This window comes from Priapulus caudatus, unplaced genomic scaffold (assembly GCF_000485595.1).
Source record: "Priapulus caudatus unplaced genomic scaffold, Priapulus_caudatus-5.0.1 Scaffold45, whole genome shotgun sequence".
Classification (NCBI taxonomy): Eukaryota; Metazoa; Priapulida; class Priapulimorpha; order Priapulimorphida; family Priapulidae; genus Priapulus; species Priapulus caudatus.
Genome location: NW_014577106.1, coordinates 385,876 through 401,846, shown reverse-complemented (window position 1 = coordinate 401,846; position 15,971 = coordinate 385,876). Strand labels below are relative to the sequence as shown.

At 43.6% G+C, this 15,971-nt stretch overlaps 2 protein-coding genes across 4 annotated transcripts in view; one reads left to right on the top strand and one right to left on the bottom strand.

Annotated features, from left to right (window-relative positions):
* Nucleotides 1–386: 386 nt before the first annotated feature.
* On the bottom strand, nt 387–10,374 carry LOC106820765 (dipeptidyl peptidase 9-like). Of its 2 annotated transcripts, none has more exons than XM_014825322.1 (15): nt 10,329–10,374; nt 9,044–9,523; nt 6,798–6,962; nt 6,346–6,514; nt 5,879–5,986; nt 5,658–5,783; nt 5,153–5,318; nt 4,497–4,704; nt 3,878–4,061; nt 3,364–3,508; nt 2,491–2,702; nt 1,975–2,155; nt 1,483–1,594; nt 995–1,097; nt 387–583 (listed from the first exon to the last, which is right to left on the bottom strand). In XM_014825322.1, exons 2-15 carry the CDS (start codon nt 9,356–9,358, stop codon nt 387–389), a joined length of 2,391 nt encoding a protein of 796 aa, XP_014680808.1. In that variant the 5' UTR covers nt 9,359–9,523; nt 10,329–10,374. The 2 variants fall into 2 exon arrangements, with proteins under 2 accessions (XP_014680808.1, XP_014680809.1); XM_014825323.1 differs by having other exon boundaries at nt 6,346–6,511.
* Nucleotides 10,375–10,718: 344 nt separating this feature from the next.
* Nucleotides 10,719–15,971, top strand: part of LOC106820760 (enhancer of mRNA-decapping protein 4-like) — a 25,370-nt gene continuing 20,117 nt past the window's right edge. For both annotated transcript variants that reach the window (XM_014825317.1, XM_014825316.1), the window contains exons 1-2: nt 10,719–10,940; nt 14,802–14,895. In XM_014825317.1, the coding sequence (XP_014680803.1) occupies nt 10,829–10,940; nt 14,802–14,895 (206 nt within the window). In that variant the 5' untranslated portion in view covers nt 10,719–10,828. The remainder of the gene's footprint in view (nt 10,941–14,801; nt 14,896–15,971) is intronic.

Below are 15,971 nucleotides of genomic sequence, written 5' to 3'. Positions count from 1 at the left end.
TCCAAAATAGGACGTTCAAACCTCTCCCATAGGAGTAACAACTATATGAAATTTGAAACATGTGGGTGAAACGGTTCTTGAGTTATCGTTGACCGTAGCCAAATGTTGACGGACGGACGGACGGACGGACGGACGTACGACACCCCATGGCAATAGCTCATCTTGACGATGTCAAGGCGAGCTAAAAACTCAGAGCTTAACACAGAGAGCAACGAATAATGGTTACGTGTCCCGTCATGCGATTACGTCTTGCGTGTAACCGTAACGCTAGGGTCGCATGCCAGAATGCCTCACTCGGAATCATACACCACGCAGCCTGTCGCGTGACGCACGTCGCGTGGCATTAGACTGTAGTGTTGCGACAGTTAGACTACCATGCTTCACACTCACTCATTGGGGAACAGGCTGGCATACTCGAGCACCGAGCCGCTCTTGTAGCCGTCCGGGTTGTTCTGCGGCGTGTCCATGTAGCGTTCGGTGTAGCCCGTGTCGTACGCCTCCCACGACGTGACGGGGGCGCCGGCGATCGCGACCTTGAACACGTCCGGCCGCTGCGCGAGGCCCATCAACGACAGGTAGCCACCTGGTGGTAGGGGAAGACAGCAAGAGAGCCACGATGAGAAATGATAAACTAACCCCATAACCTCAAAAATATTCAAAGTCTCAGGGACTATATCGAAGACAGAAAGAGACTAAGTTGATCAAATAGACAGATCAACACTGCGGATCACAGCAGAAAATGCTTCAACTTTGCATTTAACCAAAGAGGTAGGAAGACTCCCAATATGAAATGACAGATACAAAGAAGCTAAACTATAAGGGATCGTTTGAAGATTACACTTCTAGAGGCACGATGAGAAATAACTGGGAAGCTGCATTAGGAATTCACATCTCTATCTGAGCGAGATGCACTGTTACGATCTTAAGGAAATTCTCCCCTAGAGGTGAGCGAGCGATGACGAGCAGAGACAGCTTGTATCACTATTATACATACCGTAGGACCAGCCGTGGATAGCGACGCGATGCTGGTCTATGTAGTCGACATGGTTAGCGAGCCACTGCAATCCCTCCACGTGCTCGTCTATCTCCACAGTTCCCTGCAGTCAGCCATGCAGACACATACACATAGATGTGTGTGCATTCATGTGCAAAAGTACGTGAGGGGAGGGGGGAACACAAATGCTGCTGCATCTGCAGGATTCGCCAAGATTACATGCGAACACACGTGACAAGAACATTAGAATATTTAATCTTTATTAAAATATTTAACAAGTATGACTAATTATAATTAATGTAAATATTAATAGATAGTATTTGTATTTATTGTGGATGAGTATTTTTATTCATTGTCAATTTTCATTTCATTAATTGCGAAAATGCACGTAAAGCTGCCTTGCTTGCATTTCAGACATGTGGTCATGTGCGCGCGCATATCTTGCAGGATGGGATCTATGTAAGCGTAACCTTGGTAACTCGACATACCATGCGGTGCCTGAGATGTCCCTCGAAGGCGAGGCCCCTGTGGGCGGAGCCACGGTTGTCAATCACAACAACGACATATCCTAGCGACGCCAACATCTGCAGCCGGAGAAACCTGAAACAAGAGAGCATTCTTTTGAGTGGCGAATAAATCAGAGAACAACGTCAATACACACGAATACATGCAGGTTATAGAAACATGGCCAGGCTTATATATATACAGTTAACGTTGATATCGAACACCTGTATAAAACAGACACCTGCCCATAAAATTCTATATTTCTATATACAATAGATAAATGCAGCCACGAATCAGAATGCATGCATGCATACACGTATACATCATATACACACACACCGCACAACACGCACGCGTACACACACCCACATATATATGAACACAGATAATAAATGCAATACTTCTTAATGGATTTTCCGAGACTAGTGCGAGAGAGTACAAGTAGTGAGGAGAGTATACGTCGCGGGCCTGCTTACCTGACACCTTTATAAGAGTTTGTCACTAATTGCACTTCGGGGCCTCCATATACGAACAGCACGGCCGGGTATTTGACTCCCTCCTGCAGTGCGCAGGGTCTGTAGACCATGCCGTACACCTCGTGTCCGCACTGACTCGTGAAGTTAAACAGATGCGGATGTTGATAGTCCGGCGCCACACCTGCGTGTCAGTTGGAGTAAGCACAGGAGACTTTATATGAAAATAGCTCACATCCCGACTATAGTATGAACCATAATCGTGAATGATAACAAAAACCATTGCCAACGGGGCGTTAAACCTGACTCTACGAGAATATTAACACAAACAGAGCATTTGCGATCAAGGCAACGGTCCACATGTGAGAAGTAGAGGCCTGGCCCATCTCTACATGACGCGGACCCACTGTATACTACCACTGGTGTGGGTTCGATTAGTCCATCACTCGATGCCATCGGGCTACACAGCTAGTGAAGTGCCATGAACGCCATCTAGTGAACGTCTTGTTCGACCATCACCTGTGGGTTCCATGATGCGCCCCAGGAGGTGTGGGGGTGTGGAGAGGGGCGTGGCGGCGTTGATGCTGTAGACGTCTGCGACGGCCGGCGTCGTTACGCTGCTGTACAGTGTAACAAACACGCCACAGCTCGTATCCATGGCAACATGATGAGAGCATCCCTCCGCTGTCAGCCGCACGATGTCGCTCGGGTTGTCGTAGGAAACGGCGTACCTGCCAACGGTAACCGTGGCAACGAGCATGAGCGATGGCAGCAGTAATGATGACGAGCATATATATACTTTACTCGTTAACTCAACCACTTCTACAATCACACCGGTTCATCCTGGAGACCACCACTGCATGATGCGAGTCTGGATAACAGGTAACAGGTACGTCTGTAGCAGTGTGTCTCTATAGGCAACTAGGCATACAATGTGTTGCCCATCCATGCCGTCTACCACCCCCTCCCCAACTTGCCCCACCCCTCGTGATGTGCATCTGGATACTAACAGGTACATCTCTAGCAGCTAGCATGTCCCTATAGGCAACTAGCATATTTACCTCAGCGCAACGGAGTTGCAGGGAGGTAATGTAATCGCTCTCGTGTGTGTGTTCGTGTGTGTGTGTAGCGTTGGCGCGATCGATTCAGCACCAGCTCGCCTTAGGGCGTCCAGTCAGCAGCAGCTCGCCTTAGGGCATCCAGTCAGCAGCAGCTCGCCTTAGGGCGTCCAGTCAGCAGCAGCGAGCCAGCTGTTATACACATGTACGCTCGCGGAGGTATGCACTCTCTTTGAGTGCCCTCTGTCTAGTTAATATGTGTTGCCTATTTCATGTAATCTACCCCCGCTCCCCAGCCTGCCCCACTCCGTGTGATCTGCATGTGGATACTAACAGGTGCGTCTCTAGCGGTGAATCTTTGTAGGCGACTAGGTAGACGACACGACACAGCTCGTCCACCCACAGTTGCTTGCCGTTCACCTCCCACGCTCCCGACGTCAGCGCCACCTTGCTAGTCACGCGTGCCGTCAGACACTCCGCTGTACAAAGCAAGAGAAAGTAATCGCACAGCATTAACAGTGTAAAGCACTCGGGTGGTCACCTGTATAGGTTTAATTTGGAACTGATTGGGGGGGGGAAGCGTGTATGAACTGGAAACCTGTCCATATCTTTTCGCTCCACTGTGCGTGCACTGGTGACCGAAAGGTGGGTCAGGAATAGTCTGTTTCACTGACCTTAAGTTATCCCTCATTCAAACAAACGATTGCACTATGCGTATAACTATAGTCCCAACACGAACAAGTGACAAGTCATTGCCAGGGAGACATCAACAGCACACTGACGTGCGGCGCCGAGTGATTATCGTGTGGAGACGCGAGACTTCGAGAGTGGTGCGCGTGCTGATCTACCGTCATTCGAATCCATCAGATCCAGGTTGCCGTGGTGACAGTGATGATGCGAGGTGGGATTCTGCCGCTCTTGCAGCTGCGATGTGATGCGATAGAGATGTCTGAAGCCTGATTCCTCGGAAGCCCAGATGAAGGTCACCTCGTCATCGACGATAGGATGGAGAAAATGCAACAAGTCGTGCACCTGCAAACAAACCACAATCGAACATCAATCGAATGAACCTTCAATCGAACGTCAATTATAACTATATTATCTGTACATACATTAATTCTTACTATAAACTTTGCCTGTCCTAATTTTTTACTATACACTCCGTACACATGTTACTGTTATCTCAATTCTAACAATACACTTTGTAGTTGTACATATGTTATGCTCCCGTTAACTCTTACTATATGCCTTGTATATATGCTATGCATATGTTAATTCTTACTAAACACCTAGTAAACTCATTATACATATGTTAATTCTAAATATAAACCTCAAACATACATTACGTGCAAGTTACTTCTAACTATACACCTTGAGCATATATTATGCATACGTTACTTCCAACTATACACCTCACCCCTACCTTACTCTATGTATTTTATGTCACTACATGCATCCCATACATACATTAATCCAACATTCACTCGTCTCCTCATAGAGGACTTGCACAGAAGAGAAGGCGCCACCGTAGCCCTGGTGGTGAGGCGATTGCGCTCCCGCTGCCGCGTCACCACAACGTAGCGCAGCGTCGTGTGCTGACTTACAGAAGCAGGAGAGCGGCACGAGAACGACCGCAATTCTGTCCTGCCGTCTGCTCAGCAGCTGCACCCACACACTGGAAACACAAGTGCAAGAGAGAGTCAGTCATACGATAGAAGCTGCCGCGCTATCATCACTGTACTGCCTCGCTGCGGCGCAGCGCTAACCAATCAGGGTTGTGATAGCGGCATTCTAAAAGACAATGCTTAGCAACGGTGCGCTGCAAAGTCGGTACTTTGGCATGCGAATGTAAATAACATGCACATACTGGTATAGCTTGACCAACCTAGCTATACAATGTACAAGGGGTGAGCATTCTCTCACTCAGATGAATAGATCAATTCGCCAAAAAATATGCCGTGCAAGTGTTTGTGTGAGCATGCATGCGTGCATGCGGGCATGAGGGTTACGCATAAAGATAGGAAGTATTAACGAGTTTGACCACGTCACTGTGGTTATACATGGGTATAGATTGTATACACGTTGGAAATTCAGAACAGGTTTCTCACTTGATCACTACTTACAACTGTCCATCGGGTGTCCAGTTGACCCGCACAATGTACTCCATCCACGGAAACAGGTTACACAGTTCATCTACCAATGAATAGTCTTCGACATCGGGTCGAATTTGACCATTGCTATCTAGCCTAAAGATTAGCATTCGCAAGGAGCACCGGGCATTGGGGGTACCTGAAAAAAACACGCACATAACACACATTCTAATGCCATGCTTACATACAAGGATTTTTTTCGGCACAGTAAAAATTACCCTAATGTTTGTTCAGTAAAACAAATGGAATATTTATGATAACTTGACATAATGCTTGAAATACAGTTCTAAGTATATTTTAATAAATCGTTTGGGGGTTTTCTTTGACTAATCCCCCATTAGTCTAGCTATACTTCAATAGTGACATCAAACTTCCTTAATGCAGGCACTGCAGTAAAGCAGCAATTTCATTCATGTTTGCTGGCACCATTACAACAAGCTGATGATTACTACCAGTTACTAATTGGACAAGTACGCACCTGCTTTAGGATACCTGTATTCATCTATTCCCTTGCCATCACTGACTGGGGAGACAATGTGAAGAATCTCCACATCAGACTCATCTACAAGTTCATACAGTATCCTATACAGTCCTGTTCCCTCATCTGTAAAAAATATTAAGCAACATTAACATCTACAAACACACATTATCCTATATACGATTCTGCGAATGTAGAAGTAACAATGACAAGAAGCTTACCTTGACTACAGGGCTGCCACCAGTGACCCGTATATCTGTCGAATTCTTCTTGAACGACGAATGAAGGCACACCAGCCATCATGGGGTCTTCCTGCAGACTTACACCCCCTGTAAACACGTGAGCATTGTCACACGAGCCAGCAGGTGTCAGCTACTGATATAGCATTATCAAAGTTTGTAACAGCTTATCCCAGGCTCTCAGATATTACCGGATCACAGCGTGAGACACAAGTCTGCGTGCGACCAGTTGCATGAATTACAGGGAAGGGAGACAGCGCAACGTACTGGTGAGGTATGGCAATAGTGGATTATAGTACCCCTCCATCATCATTACGCAGTTGTATGACGAAATCTCTCCTCTAGGAATTGATGCTAGCCACCTCCCAGAACGATGCTAATGTTACAGTTCTAATGCAGCAGGGAGAGATGGTACAGTGTGGAAGCAGCAGCAGCAGCGACGGCAGCACCTTTGTGCACATGGGTGATGCGCTTCTCGCAGCCTGACGTTGTGTTCGTAACCCAGATGTCGCCGTTGTGGATGAAGGCAACGAGATCCGGGTTCGTTGGACAGATCTTGGGATCCATCCGAGCACCGATACACACGCTTTGGATCTCCGTTGGAAACATTGGCTGCTGCTGCAAACATAAATACACGTGCACACATGCTCACACACAGAGCGATGAGAGTATGGTCCATTAACATGTAACTATAAATTTTTGAAAACACGGCGCCAATTTAAAACGACTATTCGTGTCGCTGTTAATATAATATATTCATACTGATAAACTATTGGAAAAAGATGATGGAATGCTTTCATGATATTGACAGGTGGAGTGGGTTTCGCCCACAAACAAGAACACCATTAATTATGACAACATGCGTTCATACAATATGACAAAATACATTACGTATGATTACCGTAAAATTTCCATCAGTGCAGAAGAACAGGCTATTGCACGCTGGGAAGACAAACTTTCCCGTGGCCATGTCGACGTCGAAGGACGTGATGCCCATCATTCCGAGACGCTTACGCTCACGTAGCAGCTGTTCTTCCTTCGAGTACTGACCCATAAATGGTGTTGCCTGCAATGACACCAACCTTTAAAATATGACCCATAAATGGCATTGCCTGCAATCACATCAACCTTTAAAACATGACCCATAAATGGTATTGCCTGCAATGACACCAACCTTTAAAATATGACCCATAAATGGCATTGCCTGCAATCACATCAACCTTTAAAATATGGCCCATAAATGACATTGCCTGCAATCACATCAACCTTTAAAATATGACCCATAAAAGGCATTGCCTGCAATCACATCAACCTTTAAAATATGACCCATAAATGGCATTGCCTGCAATCACATCAACCTTTAAAACATGACCCATAAAATGCATTGCCTGCAATCCGATCAACCTTTAAAATATGACCATAAATGGCATTGCCTGCAATCACATCAACCTTTAAAACATGACCCATAAATGGTATTGCCTGCAATGACACCAACCTTTAAAATATGACCCATAAATGGCATTGCCTGCAATCACATCAACCTTTAAAATATGACCCATAAAAGGCATTGCCTGCAATCACATCAACCTTTAAAATATGACCCATAAATGGCATTGCCTGCAATCACATCACATTTAAAATATGGCGCCATAAATGACATTGCTGCAATCAACATCAACCTTTAAAATATGACCCATAAAGGCATTGCCTGCAATCACATCAACCTTTAAAATATGACCCATAAATGGCATTGCCTGCAATCACATCAACCTTTAAAATATGACCCATAAATGGCATTGCCTGCAATCACATCCCTTTAAAATATGACCCATAAATGGCATTGCCTGCAATCACATCAACCTTTAAAACATGACCCATAAATGGCATTGCCTGCAATCACATCAACCTTTAAAATATGACCCATAAATGGCGTTGCCTGTAATCACATCAATGTTACAACATCTATACTATAATTTGGCTAATCTTGTGTGTGTGTGTGTGTGTTGTGTGTGTTTGTTTTGTGTTCGCTTTTCGCCCTGATTTGTCACTCAATCGCGCTAACTGAGAATATTTCAGAATCACCACGTCTGGAGATGGTTCTGGCCTGAGAAAAAATTAAAAATGTTTAGTATCAAGTTTAAGTCAAAAATTCGAAAAAATGCTATTCGTCAATAGATGGCAGTGCGTACAGCAGATCCACATCACGATACGTGGGAATTACATTGCGTCTCTTGACTGGCGTCCGTATGAGCATATTCAGAATCACCACGTCTGGGAGATGGTTCTGGCTCAAACAAAAATCTATTCCTCAATAGATGGTGCTACGTCTCAGATCCCCCCCCCCCTACTGCAGATTCCCCCTGCTCACTCTGCTTTGACGTACACCGTACTGACACAGTAGTCAGTGGCCAGTAGCTGTTCCAGTGTTCTGTTGTACCCAGTGCAGTGGTTTTCTTTTCAGTTACATGAAATATTTAACTTTATCTGTGTCACTTACATGGAGTTTTTATTACATATGCTGGTTCTACGGGTATACTTTCTGCTAGTCACCTATAAACGGCATCACCTGCAATCCTACCAACGTTACATGACCCATGAATGGCATCGCTTGCAATTATATCAACATTACACAACCCATAAACAGGGGTAGAAATTAACTTTTGAACAAGTGAGTCAAGCAGACTCCCTGCCCTCTAAAAGAGGGAGTCCGCAGCAAAATGAGGGAGTCCGCAGTCTGAAAATCAAAACTAAAGCATAACAACAATAACACTTGCTTATTTTTAAGATTCATGCAATGCATGTCTGCCAAATTTTCTTTGAATATTTGCTGAAAAAATATGGTAATTCCGTGAGGCCGTGCTCTGAAACAAACTAGTTAGTATAGCAGAATTTTCAGGGAGTCACACAGACTCCTGTATATGTCAAATCAGGGAGCCCGACAGTAAATCAGGGAGTATTTGACTCCGGACTCCCGTTAATTTTGTACCCTGCATAAACGGTTTCGCCTTGTTTGCCTCCCGTGTCCTCTCTAACCTATATGGTGATGCCTTAAAAATTCCGATATGACCCAACGCAACACTTGCCTTTCCCCCTCTCTTCCAAGTTACAATTAAAATGCGATGCTTGCAGTGCGCGCACTCAACGCACCTGGAAGGAATCGAGTAGGTGTTTCCACGGCAGCGTGGCGGGCGGTGCATCTCGCCCCACTGCCGTTGCCGCGGGAACATCGACGTACATGATCGTGTTCTCGCGGCTGTGCTTCGGAACACCGAGAAAGTAGATGCGCCCTCCCGCTCCCGCTCCCACGCCGGCCGCCGCACGGAACACGAACCCGCTCGGCACGCGACTAGCGATAGCCGTCTGCTGGCGTCGGATGTCCCTCGCTGCCTCGCGCAGCTGGTTCCACGACTGGTTCGTCATCGGCTGGCCGTTGCCGTTGCCGTCGCCGACTCGCTCGGTCATGTTGTCGTTCGATTGATCGACACCGTGTCCACAGTGACACTATGTCGGCAATGATTCAAGCATTGGTGGAGTGTCTGTGATGCTCGATGCGTTTCAGAGCTAATGCGCACGTTCGCCTTCGTGCATTAATGTCGACGATCGGTTAAGACTCAGCAAATGTCATGGCTGCGGGTAACACAAACAAAATAATGAAGCAATTTAAATTTTAGGGAAGTAGATTCTAGTAGATTCACAGCGAGCGAGCGAGAGAGAGAGATAGAGAAACAGAAACTAAAGCTAAGAGGGTCTATCTCCCCCAGGGTACTGCCGGAACGTACCCTGGGTACGGTCCGGTATACCGGAACGTACACTGGTACTATCTAATAATATGCCGCACCGTACCTCGCACACTCCACTAGCCTACGCCTACTCCCTAATGCTAACCATATCAAATAGTGACCAGGGTACGTTCCGGTATACCGGACCGTATCTAGGGTACGTTCCGGCAGTACCCTGGGGGACATAGACCTTATGAGTATGAGTATGAGCGAAACTAAGTCTAGACTATAGTATAAGGAAGCCAGAGATTGAAAGGTGGACGTGGTCGACAGAGCCACAGAGTTAGGACAAAAGGCCAATACGTAGCAGTAAAGGCAGCCCGACAAGGCGCCACGACTGTTTCACTTCTCGCCACATAGGCCTAGAGTCTTTATTAGAGAGAAGGTAATTTGTGGCTAGTCTACGGGCCAATGCGAATGGCAGTGCGGTAGTACTAGTACTAGTACTAGTACTAGTACTGTGATTGTGAAGGTGAGGAAACATACGTGCTATCGCGGCGTTAATCACAACGATGTTTGTATTTCAACATTTATTGTATACGGGCAGAACAACTGTGTATAACGTTAAAAATAATCTAATGGGTGCATCTTTTAATTAGTCAACATAATTGCAACATTTAACGCGTATGCATATCTACAACCATTCACATTACATTCACACTGTCACTGCTTTCATTCACAGCTTTCATTGGACTGAAACAATAGAGCATCACTGACCCGATTTGCTGACCGCACAAGTAGAGGTGCAGACTATCGTGTAACAAGCACGGAATATATATGATTTGCCTATATAAGAGAGACGAGGAGCCAGTCTTATTAATACACTTTAGCATTAATTTGCATCTTTCTCAAAAATTGTAGGCATTTGCTGAAATTATATTGTATGTGCTGAATGTTTATTACTTTCTTATTCTTCTTATTTGCATTAAAAAGTTCACATTTTACATAAAATATAAAATGTCATTAATAACGGAATTATTTTAAAAATATAAAATGAATTGACATAGGCAACGGTAGGTGGCAGTGTAAATTAGCGCCATCAACCCGGAGCGCAGTAAGAAACACGACTTTATGAGTTTTTGAGAACAACCATTTGTTGCAGTAGTGTTGTGTAGGCAGAAATTGTTTGCTTTCGAAGTTCATGTAGGCCCTAATGAGTGATTTGATAGATCATGATTTGATAAGTTCTGTAAATTCGACAATCCATTCGTTTAGAGACATTTTACACGCGGGAACAGGTGCCGGTAACAGAACAAATAAACAAGGTAGGGCTATTATAGGACCTAGCAACAAGATACCTTTTCGCTTCTCACTACTAGACTTCCTAGAACGTGACACAGTCGTAGAACCTCGTTGGGCTAAGTACGACCTAACTAGCTTCACCATCTTTTGTGAAATACAAGAGTGGGACAATATTATACGATACGATACCTAGTAGTAGTACCTACGATACCTCGATATATATACGATTAGTGCCATTCGATTCGGCTAAAAGGCTAACTAGGCCTACCTGGCTTTACCCTAGCTCTAGTACTATAGCCCGCGTTCATTAACTGCCGCAGGGCTATATAGAACATTGTCAGCTCGATTTCGCTACTGCATTTGGTCCCGATTGGTTCCACGGAAAATGGCTCAGAAAACGTAGGGGGTTTTTAACACTTATTTATTTACATGGATATCTCACCTATCTTTTTGAACACTTTCCACAACTTTACACCATGTATTTATGCCTTTAATAGCTTTATTCCTCACAGGTCAGCACTACTGGCTGTACCATTTGAAATATTGTGGCGTGTGAACGCGTGATGTCACCGGATATCATTCCTTTGCATCATTCCTTGATATACGGAAAGTCTGTGCATCAGTTGATGATACACAGAAATCTGTGCATCACTTCGTGATACCTAAGGCGCCCATTTCCTCCTACTAGCAGTGTTTCCCCTGGTCAAAAACGTCAGCGAGTCGGTAAAAATGTTTTTGGTTGTTGCGCAATCTGAGAAGTGAGCAATGCGAGCGCCGAAGGTGATCGCCATGCTAGGGGGGTCTCGGGGCATGCTCTTCCGGAAAAAAAGGTGCAATTTGGTGCATTCTAAGCTTTATTCTGAACACATTATATGAGACTCTTGTATCACTTTTTCAAGTTGTCAAAAGGAAAAAACAAGCTTCTGGGAAAGGTTTTACTTTCGTTTTTCTCCTCCCCAGTCCTCAGTACCCCCATGCATAGATCAATGCTGCTGCATATCCGCAAAGTTACAAGTGCCTAGAATCTTGAAGTATATACCGTTTACATTGCTTCTAGATATCTAACTGAATAAAAATAGTCGACTTTCTACGTAAAGAAAAGTGCTGAATTCAGTTAACAGCTTTGATTACGTGCGTGTCAGGTGTCACTGGTCGTGCCCTCACTCCCCACGATAACCCCCTGCGACATATGAACTTATTGTTATGCGGTCATAAAAACACTGGGCTACACTACAGGCCGCAATCGATTTCTTAGACTGTCACGAGGTTTTGTTCTCGGCTCTAGATGTTTTGGATATCCCGTCTACGTTCAGGAACGGAGCGTATTAGAATGCGCTCCTGTTTACAAGTCTGTCTAAACTGCAGTTGCGATAACCGTAGTATTTCAGCTTAATATGAGGGGAAAAAGTGCTGCTCAGGAGGACCGGCAGTTTCGTAGAGATGGTGGCCAAAGCAAAAACTTTGTGGCCTCGGGCCTCCGGGTCGGAACTATCGTCAGCGAGGCGGTGTTTTTGGATAAATTTCTGCGTGGCAGCTGAGATTTGAGCGAGGCAGCCGCCTCGCTTGTGTCTATGCAGGGGAAACAATGTACTAGTACTACACTCTACAGGACCTACAATATACATATGACTCATTGACACAGAGTCACCGACAATGACTGATTTTAGGTGAATGTTTGCAATTGCAGAACTGCAGAGTTAGGAATGCTGTAGTTTGTAGCACAATAAAAAGGGGATCAGTGATAGTTTGCAGGGCGTGAAATTAGCACCGGCCCACCGGCGTATGCCAGCAAATTATTTGGAGGGCCGGTAACATTGGCAAAACACCGGCCCTTCGAGCCTGTGGTTTCAGCCATGTGAGCGAGTAATATAGATCTACATTTTTTTATAGCATTAAATTGACTACGTCACGAATTTTCTATGGTAAAATTTGTAAAAAAAAATTGCCATTTTTTTACATTAAAAGTAAGAACTAACGTTACTAAACATATCCTCAAACTCTCACCTGATAAAAATGTTTTTACGTTGGTTAAATTTGCAAAAATCTAGACGATTTGGTAATTTCTGTTGTCTAACACTATTCCCCCAGTACTGTTCAGATACTGGCGTTTCTCGTTTTTTCACCGGCAAATTAGGGCATATAAAGAAGACCTGTATATAAGCATGAAAAGTAAACTGAAACACTAGTTGTATTTTCATACATTTTATTTTGTACAAATAACACACACATATACTACTTGATGGTGCTAGAAATTCGTGACTTAATCACTTTAATAAGCAAATAGCCTACATTACTGTTTTACCTGAAGGATATCACGTCAGTGCTCGAAATAGGAAAAAAAATGTGGTTGTCCTGCGGACAACCCCCGCATCAAATCGGGTTGTCCGCAACAATTTCTGGTTGTCCCAAAAAATATCCCCAAATCTCCTATTTTCAATCACATAATAATATGATCAGAAAACACCCAAAAACAGTCTGCGTACCAGGATTTTTTTAACAAGGGCGGACCAAAACAGCGAACTGCGCAACAATGAGGGATGACTTATATATTTTACTGGGTCCTTCCGCCTCCTCTCCACACCCTTCGGCTCCTCTACCTCTCAGCTCTGCAATCCATGCGAAAAGCCGACATTTTTGTTCATTGTTCTCTGCTCCAAGATATGTAAATTGTTCAGTGCGGGTTAGGATTCCAGGAGGGAGGAGTGAAAAACAGGCATAGGGGGGTGGGTATGGGGTCCTTCCCCAAAATTTTTTTAAAACTGCTGGTTTGCTGGTTCCAAATCGAGTTCACCTCTCATAAATTCAGAAAACCTGACATATACCAGTGTTGGAAATAGCAGCTGGTCCCATATTTTTATATTATCACGATTTAATTCACAATAAAATTTCTTGATGAGCTAGAAAACACTCGGATTTTAAGTATGAAACTGACATTATTGTGCCAGCTAGCCTACACCAGGTTGGTTGGTATTGTGTCAGTTCAGATGCCAAAATATTTTGAAAGCAAAAGGTATACACCATAGATTAATGGGTACACGCGTATATTATAAGATAGCCGAGTCGGGTTTTAGAGTCGATGTTAGGGTTAGGTAGTGTGTTTCTGGTTGTCCAGGACAATGTCTCAGACTGGTTAGGTTGTCCGGCGCAAATTCTGCGGTGTCTCGGACAACCGCGACAACGCTTATTTCGAGCACTGCACGTCATAATTTCTCAACATTTTACACATTTGAAATCGAGAATGCAAGCGTGAAACATGACATTGATTTTCAAATAAAATTTGTGAGGGCTGGTAAATTATGGTGAGGGCTGGTTAAAAAAAAAAGCTATTACCAGTCCTCTGGGCCAGTGCAAAAAAATTTGAATTTCATGCCCTGAGTTTGTGCCGCGTTCAGGATACCGGCTGAACATCATTTGATAAAACAAAACTCATTGTCAAACAAACACACGAAAGCCAAACAAGCACACACTGACACAGATCACTCCCCAGTAGTTTTGGTTGTGATTCCGAGAGCATAAAAAGGTGTCTAATCGGAAAAAATAAACTTGTATTCTTTAACCAGGTAGCCAAAAAATCAAATTTAAATCATAACATGGTCCAAATTGGCCCCTTTATTAAACACATACTATCAAACAGGCTCTATGACTGATTCACATCGTAGAATTGCCCGACAACATTCGATGCAAAAAACCGTGTAGCCTGAAAACACCGAATTTCTTATGTAGAAGAATCATATAAATGATAAAATCAGTTGGATATCACATACATCGGTATCCGTTGGTGTTGCGTGGAGTGTTGCGGTTCTGTTGTTTGGTGTGTCCTTATTCATTCTTGTTGCACGATCACTACATTGCGAATTCGCTACTCGCTCGCCCATGCTTTGCAGAAACTACACTCATCGAAAGCATGAATGGCGACAGTTTGGATGTGAGCGGAGAGGGTGGAAGCGATGCTACGAATGATACTAACAGTCAGGTCATGTAAGTATATATAGTGTTATAACTCAGTAATGTCAGGAGTTAATAAAGACAAATTTATCTTAATAATTTTAATAATTTTAATAATTTAATTAATTTAATAATTTTAATAATTTTAATAAAGACAATTTGTCTTTATTAACTCCTGGTAATGTTAAGGCCGCACTTGTAATGTTGTTTTTGTTGCTGCTGTTGTTGATGTTTTTATTTATTTCCTCCTTCAGTAGGACAACTTCATTGTGTAGGCTTCACAATGTGTACTAGGTTGTGCTTTCTGATATACATACAAATACCAGGGGCCGTCTGTCAGAACAAAATTAGTCGCAACATTAGTCTTACCATTAACTTCCACCGTAAACCGTTGACAGAAACATCGTAATGTTGCGAGAACGAAAAATCCTCGCAAATATCCTCATAAAAATTACGAGAGCCCAGACCCTCTCGTAACTTTAATATTAAGATGAAAATAACACATTTAACCTACGAATTACAATTATAGTGATATTATATTTTATAATAATGAATAAAATGTATGTTTTCTTGAAAAACACGTCAAAATCATTAATTATCTACGATGATAAAACAAACAAAACATTTACAATTGGCATATGGCATTTGTTCTCTTGTTCTAAAGGTTTTCCACGCTTGCACGATTCTCGCGTCTCGCGTTACAGCGTGAGAATTTGTCTTGTTGTGCAGAATTAATTCATGACCACGTCGTTTTCATCAAATATTTTTATATGTGGTTAGCCATCATAATATGCATAAATTACTGTGATCTAAATAAATGTGTATTGAATTTGGAATTTTGTGATTGATTCTCACCAATCAGCAGCCTTGTGATGAAGTTCTCTTTATCGTAAGTTTTCTAATAGCTGCGATTGTTTCTGTCAACGCTTAGTCTCGCAACATTAGTATTAGTCGTAAGTGTTATCGTAGGCATTAACTTTAGCATTAACGTTGCGATGTTTCTGACAACGCCGGCCCCCAAAAAAAAAAAACAAAAAAAACAAAAAACCCCAAAACACGGCATTCAAGTCCTATTTTCCCTATTTTTTCCTATTTTCGGGCGCCAATTC

Coding starts and splice junctions, on each gene's coding strand:
- LOC106820765 (XM_014825322.1), bottom strand. CDS start 9,358: ATGACCGAGCGAGTCGGCGACGGCAACGGCAACGGCCAGCCGATGACG. Junction 5,987..6,345: donor CATCACCCATGTGCACAAAG/GTGCTGCCGTCG, acceptor ACGTGTTTACAG/GGGGTGTAAGTCTGCAGGAA. Junction 1,595..1,974: donor AACTCTTATAAAGGTGTCAG/GTAAGCAGGCCC, acceptor CTCTTGTTTCAG/GTTTCTCCGGCTGCAGATGT.